Source organism: Vanellus vanellus (assembly GCF_965231255.1).
Source record: "Vanellus vanellus genome assembly, contig: HAP1_SCAFFOLD_76, whole genome shotgun sequence".
Taxonomy (NCBI): Eukaryota; Metazoa; Chordata; class Aves; order Charadriiformes; family Charadriidae; genus Vanellus; species Vanellus vanellus.
In genome coordinates this window covers 336772-349133 of record NW_028127111.1, presented here as the reverse complement: position 1 = coordinate 349133, position 12362 = coordinate 336772, and the positions used below count along the sequence as shown (strand labels likewise).

Sequence of the window (12362 nt, the reverse complement as noted above, 5' to 3'; positions counted from 1 at the left end):
GATGATCTCCAGAGGTCCCTTCCAACCCTGACCATTCGGTGATTCTGTGATCCTTATGCACATGAGGTCTTTGGGTCCAGGAAAAGAAAAAAAAAAAAAACAAGCATGAGAACAAGAACAGTAACATCAAGGTATATAATAAAAAAACAGAATGAAAAAAAAAAAAGAAAACAAACCAATAAAACAACAAGAAAAGCAGTAAGGTAAAATGCACAATTGAAGAAAAGTTAGTCCTGGTCTTTGCTGTAATACTGTGGGAGCCCTTGTGGGATAATGGGCACCATATTAATTGTGAGTAGATTGTATTGCAATAATTTGTACAGGGCATCCTTGATTTCCTTGTTCCTCATGCTGTAGATGAGGGGGTTCACTGCTGGAGGCACCACCGAGTACAGAAATGACACAACAAGATCCAGGGGTGGGGAGGAGATGGAGGTGGGCTTCAGGTGAGCAAATACAGCAGTGCTGATAAACAGGGAGACCACGGCCAAGTGAGGGAGGCACGTGGAAAAGGCTTTGTGCCGTCCCTGCTCAGAAGGGATCCTCAGCACCGCCCTGAAGATCTGCACATAGGACACCACAGTGAAAACAAAACACCCAAAACCTAAGAAAGAACTTAATATAAGAAGCCCAACTTCCCTGAGGTAAACGTCTGAGCAGGAGAGCTTGAGGATGTGGGGGATTTCACAGAAGAACTGGTGCAGGGCATTGCCCTGGCAGAGGGGCAGTGAAAATGTATTGGCCGTGTGCAGCACAGCATAGAGAAACCCACTGCCCCAGGCAGCTGCTGCCATGCGGACACAAGCTCTGCTGCCCAGGAGGGTCCCGTAGTGCAGGGGTGGGCAGATGGAAATGTAGCGGTCATAGGCCATGATGGTGAGGAGAGAAAACTCTGCTCCAAGAAAGAAGAAAAGCATAAAAACCTGTGCAGCACATCCTACGTAGGAGATGGCCCTGGTGTTCCAGAGGGAATTGGCCATGGCTTTGGGGAGAGTGGTGGAGATGCAGCCCAGGTCCAGAATGGAGAGGTTGAGGAGGAAGAAGTACATGGGGGTGTGGAGGCGATGGTCACAGGCGATGGTGGTGATGATGAGGCCGTTTCCCAGGAGGGCAGCCAGGTAGATGCCCAGGAAGAGCCCGAAGGTCAAGAGCTGCAGCTCCCGTGTGTCTGTGAATGCCAGGAGGAGGAAGTGGGTGATGGAGCTGCTGTTGGACATTAGATATTTCTTTTATGGGGGCTCTGTTAAAGGAAGGAAAAGACAGGAAAAAATCAGGACAGAATTCTATGAGCCCATATACTCCATTTTTCATAGATATCACCCTCAGTTGAAATGCATTTTTTCTCTCTGGGTGGTGCTGGCTGAGTGTGGTGTGAGGAGCAGCACCTCTGCCCCTGTGCTGCTGAGGAGTCAGCCCTGCTCTGCTGCAGTGGGTACAAGGGAGCTGCTCTGTGACAGCTCCAACCGTCACAAGGGGTGTCAGATGTAATCTACCTGTAATGGAAAAGTTCAATATTTGCACTCATGGCTCTCCAGAGCGTGGGCTGCAGAGCAGAGGGTTAGCACGTCCTTATAAAGTTTTGTCTGTGCTTTTTATTTTCCATGATAACATCTCATGAATGTAGAAATCCTCATTTTGATGACTAATCATGTTACGATTCTTCAGACAGGACAGACGAGTTCAGCTCTCTTTGGCTTAAAGCAGAGTCAGGAGAGCTGCACTGTCCATCGGGGTTTTGCCCATCTGCCCTCTGCTTTTGTTTCATCTGCCTTCGAGATGACTCCACACACAAACTACTTTTTAAAAAATACCAAACAGCTGAACTCATATGGGATGAGGGGAGCACTGGTTGAGAGGGCAGATCTGCAATCTCTTCCCTGTCCCAGCGCAGAGATGGAGCTGTGATGGAGAGAGCAGGACACCACCCCTCCCCGAGAGAAGCAAAGCACTCTGAGAGGAGACTGCCCACCCCCGAGGAAAGGCTCAGCACTCCCCAGGACCCGACGGCAGCGCTGTGCCTTGCTGGGGGCAGCTCGCAAGCCCCACAGGACCGGCAGAGCAGGCAGTCGGGGTGCCGCAGAGGAGATGATGTGAAGAGAGAGTGCGCTCAGGTCCCAGCAGACAGCGCCCAGCAGACACCTCCATGGAGGAGCCCAGGAGAGCTGGCTGAAGGCAGCCTCCCCCCGGGCGTGTTGGCAGTTTCCCCCCGGCCCTTGCCCCTGTCTCTGCTGCCTGGGGCTGTCCCTGCCAGGAGCTGTTGCTCTGTGCCCAGGTCTCCCCCTGCCAGTGCCCCAGAGCCCATCCCACCCGCTGTGTGCTCAGCTCTGCCCTGCAGCCCCCTCCCAGCAGCAGGGCACTGCCCAGGGCCACCTCCCTCTGTGCGGGTCCTGAGGAGTGGAGCAGATCCAGCCTGATGCTGCAGGCAAAGGGGATGCTGGTGCTGTCTGTGGGTAGAGGAGTGAGTGCAGGCACTTGATGAGGTTTGTGGCAGACCTGCTGATCCCTCAGTGTCACAGTGACAGCTCCTTTCCCTTAGGAGAAAGCTGCGAGCACGGAGCCTGGAAAGGTCTTTGTCTTTAAGGTAGCCCCTTCCTTGACTTTCCCCTTGCAATGCTGCCTCTGCCAATGTTCTGGGGGTGGTCAGCAGCTGTGAGCAGCCGTGACCCATGCAGCACCCTCTCAAAATTAGAAAGACCCTGCCCTGACAGGGGTCACTCCTTCCTCCCACAGCTTCTCCCCACAGCACCTCCGTGGGAGCTCCCCGGGCAGGCACAGAGCTGACCCTGGCAGGCGGCAGAGTCCCTGCACCGGCATACAGCCCCCGGGGTGCAGGGACCCTGCTGGCAAGGACAGCCCTGCCCACCCCTGCCTGCACACCGATCTGCAAACCCCGGAGCCATCCCTGGGAGAAGGCAGCTGTCCGTCATTGTCCCTCTGAAGGTGCAGCAGGACATCCATGCTCTGAAGCACATCCTTCTGCTCCACACCAGACAAGCCAGGAGAGCCATCCTGACAGCTCCTATCAGCCATGGCATGTGCCAGCTCTAGGAGACACTGCCAGGAACTCATCTGCATTGCCCCACAGCCAGAGACTTACCATGTGAAAGGCTGCGAAGGTTTGTCCCCCGGTGAGCTCTCTCCTGTCCTCCCACCCCAGACTGCCTTTACCCCTCTCTTCTCTTCTCTTCTCTTCTCTTCTCTTCTCTTCTCTTCTCTTCTCTTCTCTTCTCTTCTCTTCTCTTCTCTTCTCTTCTCTTCTCTTCTCTTCTCTTCTCTTCTCTTCTCTTCTCTTCTCTTCTCTTCTCTTCTCTTCTCTTCTCTTCTCTTCTCTTCTCTTCTCTTCTCTTCTCTTCTCTTCTCTTCTCTTCTCTTCTCTTCCCTCACTGCCTGCAGGCAGTGCCCTCAGTCCTGCTTCTGGGCAGAGCTGTCTCTCTGCAGCACTGCCCGCTTGCCAGGAGCTCCCTCCGGCCCAGCAGCCCAGCCCAGTTTGGCAGCAGAGGACCAGCCCACGGTGGCACTCTCTCTGTCCCCTCTGGGCTCCCTCAGAGATGTCCCTGGGGCTCCAGGGGAACCACCTGGGAAACAAGCTGAAGTCATCACTGATACTTTTCTCCCTCTGCTGGGCAGAGAAACTTCTTCCCTGCAGTGCCATTTCCCCTTTCGGAGACAGAGTTATGTCCAAGAATCCCCTCTTCTTGCCCCACTAGGAGACAGCACACCCAGGCAGTGAAAGGCAGGAGTCTCCTGTACCTCCTGTACCCATGCAAAGCAGAGGTGACACATGAGGTGCCAGAGGTGGTCTAAGACACGTGCTCGTAACTGATGGAAATATTAAGAGGGACAGGGCAGTGTCTGGAGTCATCATTTTGAGGCTGGTGGGGCATGGTGGTGACACTCTCTCTCCTCCACCAGCTGTCTTTACCCCATCTCCTTTGGCACCCATGGCCCGTTTCTCACAGGCACCCCTACAGTGCCCAACCTCATTCAGGGCAGCTGCTCCATTGGAAGGTGACCTACACCCTGTGTGCCACGGGAGGTGCCAGGGCTCTCCTGCACAGCCACATGCAGCCAGCAGGGACAGCACAAGACCTGCAGGAACACGATCGGCATTCAGAGCAGCCGTGTAACACACCCCAAGAGAACCTCTGGGACGTTCAGTGCTTTTTTTGAGGCAGCTGCAGTGAAGCCAGTCCTGTCCCATCTCCATCCAGCAGATGTAGGCAGTGCTTCTCCCACAGCCTTTAGTCATCCCTTTGATGATGCAATCATGGAACAGAGCAATGATTTACCCCATGTTCTTGGATCACAGGATGTCCATCGCTGAGGACATTTTCCAAAGCACCATGTCCTTCCTGGAGATCAGCTTCCCTACACCACAGGCTCTGGAGGGCTGCAGAGACATCCCAGAGAGCAACGCCCTCTCCTGCCACGGCTGCACAGTCCAGCCCTGCGTCTCTCTGGTCACGAGGGTTTGCTCTCCTTCGGGTCACCTCATTTCATCTTTCCATTGCCATCTGCCATCCACTCCTGCATGCTCTGAAGAAAACTTTTTCCTTGCATGGGACCTTGGGCACTTGGTACTGCCTTTCTTTGTTACACATCTGAGCGTGGTTCTGGTGCTTGGCTGAGGTCCAGCATATCTGCTCTGATTTATTAATTAGGCAGGACATGATAGGATGAGGGGGAATGGCTTCACACTGGAAGAAGGTAGATTTAGATTAGTTTTTAGGGAGAAACTTTTCACTTTGAGAGTGGTAAGGCACTGGAACAGGTTGCCCAGAGAAGTTGTGGGAGGTCTTGCCAGCACATCCAGCAGCTCCTTCAATACCCTGGGATGAATCCCATCAGGCCCCATGGACTTGTGAACGTTCAGCTGATATAGCTGTTCTCTGACGATTTCCGTCCCACAAATGGAAAGTTTTTGTTTCTACACTCGTGGTCCTCCGATTCAGGGGACCGGGCAGCCCAAGCTCTAGATGCATGATTAACGAGTGAAGCAAAAAAAAGCATTGCACACTGCTGCTTTTTCTTCATCCCTATCAGTCACATGACCACCTTCAACAACTATCGGTCCAACGTTTTCTTTAGACCTCCTCTTGCTATTAATGTACTTAAAAAAGCACTTCTTGCTTTATAGAATGCTTTAGGTTGGAAGGGGCCTTGAAGATCATCAAGTTCCAACCCCCCAGCCATAGGCAGGGACACCTCCCACTAGACCAATTTGCTCAAAGCCCCATCCAGCCTGGCCTTAAACACCTACAGGGATGGGACCTCAACAACTTCTCTGGGCAACCTCCGCCAGTGCCTTACCACCCTTAAAGTCAAAAATTTCTTCCTAATATTTAACCTAAATCCACCCACTTCCAGTTAAAAGCCATTCCCCCTCATCCTATCAGTACATGCCCTAGTATAAAGTCCTTCCTCAGCTCCCCTGTAGGCACCCTTTAGGTACTGGAATGGGCTATAAGGTCTCCCCGGAGCCTGCTCTTCTCCAGGCTGAACAACCCCAACTCTCTTAGCCTGTCCTCATAGGAGAGCTGCTCCAGACCGTTGATTATCTTCAGGGCCTCCTCTGAACCTGCTCTAACACATCCATGTTCTTCTTATGTTGAGGGTATCAGAGCTGGATGCAATATTCCAGGCATGGTCTCAAGAAGGCAGAGTAGAGGGACAGAATCACCTCCCTTGACCTGCTGGCCATGCTGCTTTTTATGGACACCAGGATCTGGTTGGCCTTCTGGGCTGCAGTCTCACATTGCTGGCTCATGTTGAGCTTCTCGTCAATCAGCACACCCAGGTCCTTCTCCTCAGGGCTGCTCTCCGGCCATTCCCCGCCGAGCCTGTATTTGTGCTTGGGATTGCCCCGACCCAGATGTAGGACCTTGCACCCGGCCTCGTGGAACTGCATGAGGTTGGCTTGGGCCCACCTCTCCAGCCTGTTCAGGTCCCTCTGGATGGCATCCCTCCCCTCCAGCGTGTGAACCTCGCCAAACAGCTTGGTTTCATCAGCAAACTTGCTGAGGGTGCACTCGATCCCCCTCTCCATGTCGCTGACAAAGATGTTGTACAGCACCTGAGGAACGCCACTCATCACTGCTCTCCACTTGGACATGGAGCAATTGACCACAACACTTTGAGTGCGTCCGTCCAGCCAGTTCTTTATCTACTGAGTGGTCCATCTGTCGAATCCATCTGTCTCCAATTTAGAGACCAGGATATTGTGCGGGACAATGACAAACGCTTTGCACAAGTCCAGGTAGATGACATCAGTTGTTCTTCCCTTGTCCACTGCCGCTGTAACACTTCTGTAGAAAGCCACCGAATTTGTCAGGCATGACTTGCCCTTGGTGAAGCCATGCTGGATGCTAGCTATCACCTCCTTATTTTCCATCTGCCTCAGCAGAGTTTCCAGGAGGATCTGCTCCATGATTTGGCCAGGCACAGGGGTGAGACTGACTGGCCTGTAGTTCCCTGGGTTTTCATTGTTTTCCTTTTTGAAAATAGGGGTTATTTTTCCCATTTTTCCAGTCAGCAGGAACCTCACCAGAGTGCCATGACTTCTCAAATATGAGGGACAGTGGCTTCGCAACTTCATCTGCCAGTTCCCTCAGGACCCGTGGATGTGTCTCATCAGGTCCCATGGACTTGTGCACCTTCAGGTTCCTCAGGTGGTTTATACATGATCTTCACCTACAGTGGGCAGTTCTTCACTTTCCAGCTCCTTGCCTTTGCCCTCTGCATCATGGGTAGTGTGGCTGCAGTCTTTGCCAGTGAAGACTGAGGCAAAAAAGTCATTGAGGACCTCAGCTTTGTCTCTGTCCCGGGTGACCAGTTCTTGCATTTCCTTCCGGAGAGGGCCCACATCTTCCCTAGTCTTTCTTTTCTCGCTGACATACTTAAAGAAGGATTTTTGTTTGTCTTGATGCCCCTGGCCAGATTTAGTTCTATCTGGGCTTTAGCTTGCCTAACCTGATCCGGGGCTGCTTGAACAATTTCTCTGTATTCCTCCCAGGCTTCCCGCCCCTGTTTCCACCCCCTATAGGCCTCCTTTTCACTTGCGAGCATGTCCAGGAGCTCCTTGTTCATCCATGCAGACCTCCTGGCTTTTCTGCCTGCCTTCTTCTTTGTAGGGATGCATGACTCCTGAGCTTGGAGAAGGTGAGCCTTGAATATTAACTGGCTTACTTGGGCCCTTCTTCCCTTCAGCGCTTCATCCCATGGCACTATACCAAGCAGATTCTTCAAGAAGACACAGTCAGCTCTGCTAAAGCCCAGGGTGGTCAGCTTGCTGCGCACCTTCCTCGCTGCCTTGACAATCTCAAACTTGATCATTTCATGGTCACGGCAGCCCAGGCTGCCCTTGAGCTTAACACTGCCTACCAGCCCCTCTTTGTTGGTAGGGACAAGGTCCAGCAGAGCTCCTCTCCTCGTTGGCTCCTCTACCACTGGGAGAAAGACATTGTCAATACAATCCAAGAACCTCCTGCACTGCCTATGCCCTGCTGTGTTACCCTTCCAACAGATGTCATCAAACTTGCTGAGGGTACACTCTGTGCCCTCATCCAGGACGTTGATTAACATGTTGAACAAGACTGGCCAGTACTGACCCCTGGGGAGCACTGCTGCTGACAGGCCTCCAACTAGACTCTCCTCCAAACACTATTCTATCAGCCTCATTCCCCACAGTATTCTTGTGTCCAGTTAGGACATTATGGTCTGATTGGGTGGATAGGTAGATGGGTAATAACTGAGATGAATAGTCGGGCTTGGAGGAACTTGGTGAATGCATAGAGTTCTGCCCAGAGGGATGTATCTAGTCGGGTTCCACCATGTTTCAAGGGCTTTTAATTACCCAAAGGAGATGAGAAAATGCTTTTTTTATGTCATTTGTAGATGACATCTCATTGAGGAGAGCAGACACTATATTAGAGGGCAGGGTTGCCATCCCAAGGGACCTAGACAGGCTTGAAGGACAGGCCACTAGTAACATCATGTTATCCAACAAGGACAGATCTAAAGTTCTTTCGCTGAGGTTGACTAAGGGCCTGAAGTGACAGAGGGCAGGGACTGCCTAGGTTGGTATCAGCACTGCAGGAAAGGCTCTGGTGGTCCTTTGGTTTCATTAGCCAAAACATGGAGCCGTCAGCAAAGGCCAAAAGCATCCTGGGTGGTAGGAACAGGAGCACAGCCAGTGGGAGTGATTACCGCCCTGAGCTCAGCACATTTGAGAACAGATCCAGAATACACCCCCAGGTTCTGACCCCCTGCAATGCCTGAGAGACACTGGTAAACTGGAGCTCATTTAGTGGAGGGCCACCAAGGTGGTCATGGTTGGAGCACTTGTGCTGTGAGAAGAAGCTGAAAAAGCTGGCTTGTCCAGCTGGAAGAAAGGAAGATCTTGGGGGAACGTGCAGCAGCATGAGACTGAGGGGGAACCCTATCTATGCTTATAAATACTTAAAGGGAGGGTGCCAGGGGGATGGGAACAGTCTTTTGTCAGTGGTGCCCAGTGACAGAACTATAGGGAACAGGCACAAACTTGAATGTAGGAAGTTCCATCTTAACATGAGGAGTAACTTCTTTCCTTTGAGGGTGGCAGAGCACTGGCACAGGCTGCCCAGAGAGGTGGGGGAATCTCCCACTCTGGAGACATTCCAAACTCGTCTGGATGCCATCCTGTGCAACCTGCTGTAGGTGACCCTGCTCTGGGAGGGGGCTTGGACTAGATGACCTCCAGAAGTCCCTTCCAACCCTGACCACTTTGTGATTCTGTGAAACTGAGAGACGTGGATTTGAAGGGTGTACTGTTCGGTGGATGAGGAACTGGTTGTATAGTCCCATCCAGTTGTGGTCAACGGCCTCATGTCCAGATGGAGACTGGTGCTGATGACACCATGCTGAGTATTGCGATTGACACTCCCAGGTGACAGGATGTCATCCACAGGGACCTGGACAGGCTCAAGAAGTGAGCCCGTATGAACAGCATGAGGTTCAACAAGGCCAAGTGAAGGGTCCTGCACCTGGGCCGGGGAAATCTCTGATATCAATAGAGCCTGGGGGATGAAAGGATGGAGAGCAGCCCTGCCGAGAAGGACTTGGGTATACTGGGGGAGGGGAAAAGCTGGACATGAGCTGGCAATTTGTGCTCGCAGCCCAGAAAGCCAACGGTATCCTGGGCTGCATCAAAAGAAGCATCACCACAGGTCGAGGGAGGGCATTCTGCCCTTCTGCTCTGCTTTGGTGAGACCCTACCTGGAGTGCTGCTCCAGCTCTGGAGCCCTCAGCACAGGAGAGACATGGACCTGTTGGAGTGGGTCCAGAGGAGGCCACAAAGATGCTCCGAGGGCTGGAGCACCTCTGCTGTGAGGAAAGGCTGAGAGAGTTGGGGTTGTTCAGCCTGGAGAAGAAAAGGCTCTAGGGAGACCTTATTGTGGCCTTCCAGTACCTAAAGGGGGCCTACAGGAGAGCTGGGGACAGAGTTTTTAGCAGGGCCTGTTGCGATAGGACAGAGGGTGAGGGCTTTAATCTAAAATGGGGGAAATTTACACTCGATATAAAGAACCTTTTAACAATGAGGATGGTGATACACCGGCCCAGGTTGCCCAGAGAGACAGGAGATGCCCCATCCCTGGAAACATTCCAGGCCAGGTTGGCCGGGGCTTGGAGACAGCTCATCCAGTTGAAGGTGTCCCTGCTCATGGCAGGGGGGTTGCACTAGATGGTGTTTAATGGTCCCTTCCAACCCAGACCATTCCATGATGCTAAACAGAGCCCGTTTTTACTGGGAGGGGACCAAGTCTGTACTGGAAGGGTTTAATGAAATCCAGTTTGAAATGGTACAGTGCCCAGTCATACTGGGAGGGGATCAGAGGATGCAGTTTATACTGGGAGTGTGCTCAGCCTGTATTTGGAGGGGTTAAAGAGGACTAGTTTGTAGTGGGAGGGGCCAAGTTTGTACTGGCAGGGGTTAGAGCGATCCAGTTTGTACTGTGACAGAGCCCAGACTGTAGTGGGAAGGGGCCAGGGGCTCCAGTGTGGACTGGGAGGGTGGCCCAGTATACCCTGGGAGGGTCTAAAGGGATGAAGTTTGTACTGGGACAGGGCCCAGTCTGTTTGTACTGAGACGAGGCCCAGACTCTGCTGGGATTGGCTCAGAGGATCCCATTTCTACGTGGAGAGGGCCCAGTCTGTACTGTGAGGAAACTGGGGGATCCAGTCTGTACTGAGATGAGGCCCAGTCTGTACAGGGCAGTGTTAAAGCGATCCATTTTGTACTGGTACACAGAGTAGTCTGCACTGGGAGCTGGGCTGGGATCCACTTTGGACTAGGAAGAGGCTCTTTATCCACTGGGAGGAATTAAAGGGATTCTCTTCATACTGGGACAAGGCCCCTTCTGTACTGGGAGGGAATCAGGGGATGCAGTTTGGACTGGGACAGGGCCCAGTCTGTCCTGGCATAAGTTAGAGGACCCAGATTGTATTAGAGGTGCCCAGTTGGTAGTGGGTGGGGACTGGGGAGTCCATTTTGGACTCTGCATTGGCCCAGTCTGTACTGGGAGGGGTTAAAGGGATCCAGTTTCTATTTGGACGGAGCCCAGTATTTACTGTCGGGTGTTTAAGGGATCCAGTTTATAAAGGGACAGAACCCAGTCTGTACTTGGAGGGGTTAAATGGAGTAATCTTTATTTGTTGACAGTCAGTTCTGTACTGGGTGGGGAGCACGGGATCCAGTTTGTACCAGGAGGGGACCCACTCTGTACTGGGAGGGGGCCACAGCATCTAGTTTGTACTGCCATGGGGACCAGTCTGTAGTGGGAGGGGTTAAGGGATTTGGTGTGTACTGGGAAGGGCGCAGTGTATACCGGGAGGGTTTAAAGAGGTAAAGTTTCTCATGGAATGGGGCCCAGTGGTTACAGGGAGGGGGCCATGGGATCCAGTTTGTACTGGCACCTGACCCAGTTTCTGTGTGGAGGGGATGAGGTGGTGGAGTTTGTACTGGGACAGGAACTAGTTTTTACTAAGAGGGGATCGAGTGATCCAGTTTGTACTAGGAGAGGGCCCCATCTGTACTGGCAGAGGTTGAGGGGATCCACTTCATACTGGGTCAGGGCCCAGTCTCTTCTGGGAGGGGTTGAGGAGATCCACTTTCTAGTGGGACAGGGGCCCAGTCTGTCATGGGAAGGGTTAAAGGGATGCAGTTTATACTGGGACAAGGCTCAGTCTGTACTGGGAGAGGGTTGGGGATCCAGTTTTTACAGGGACGAGGCCCAGTCTTCTTGGGCTTGGTTCAAAGGGCCCCATTTTGGACTTGAAAGGGCCCAGTCTGTGCTGGGAGGTTGCCAGGAGATGCAGTTTGTACTTGGATGGTTCCCAGTCTGCATTCTGAGGGGATCAGGGGATCCCACTGATACTGGGATGGGGCCCAGTCTATACTGGGACACGTTAAAATAATCCACTTTGTACTGGACAGGACCCAGTCTGTACTGGGAGGTGTTAAATAAAGGCCAAGAAGGCAGATATCGTGGTGGGAGTCTGTTATAGACCACCCAACCAGGATGAAGAGACAGATGAAATATTCTAGAAGCAGCTGGGACAAGTGTCACGATAGTCAGCCCTTGTCCTCGTGGGGGACTTCAACTTACTGGATGTCTGCTGGAAATGCAATACAGTGGAGAGGAAACAGCCCAGGAGGTTCCTGGAGTGTGTTGAGGGTAACTTCCTGACACAGCTTGGGAGGGAGCAGAGGAGGGAAGCACCCCACTGGGCCTGTTGTTTGCCAACAGAGAAGGTCTTGTGGGGGATGTGCGGATTGGAGGCCTTCTTGGGCATAGTGATCATGAAATGACAGAATTTTCAATTCTTGGAGAAGTCATTAGGGGGGTCAACAGAACTGCCACCTGGGACTTCCGGAGGGCGGGCTTTGGCCTGTTTAGGGGTCTGGTTAACAGAGTCCCTTGGGAGGAAGTCCTGAAGGGCAAAGGAGTCCAGGAAGGCTGGACATTCATCAAGAAGGAACTTGTAAAGGCACGGGAGCAGGCTGTCACCATGTGCCAAAAGACGAGCCGTCTTCAGCCGAAGACCTGGCTGAACAGAGAGCTTTGGCTGGAACTGAGGGGAAAAAAGGAGTTTATGACAGTTGGAAGAAGTGGCAGGCAACTCAGTTGGACTGCAAGGATGTCATGAGGTTATGAAGGGAGAAAATTAGAAGGACTAAAGCCCAACTAGAAATTAATCTGGCCATGCCATAAAGGACAATTAAAAAACTGTTTCTGTAAATACACCATCAACAACAGGAGGGCCAAGAAGAATCTCCATCCTTTATTGGATGTGGAGGGAAACACGGTGACCAGGGATGAGGAAAA

General features: G+C 52.3%; 1 protein-coding gene across 1 annotated transcript; it reads right to left on the bottom strand.

Moving 5' to 3' along the window:
- Positions 1-227: 227 nt before the first annotated feature.
- LOC309685485 (olfactory receptor 14C36-like) lies at positions 228-1217 on the bottom strand (the record flags this gene model as incomplete). The annotated part of the gene is made up of 1 exon (XM_082501248.1): positions 228-1217. One exon carries the CDS (start codon positions 1215-1217, stop codon positions 228-230), a length of 990 nt encoding a protein of 329 aa, XP_082357374.1.
- Between the last annotated feature and the right edge of the window lie 11145 nt (positions 1218-12362).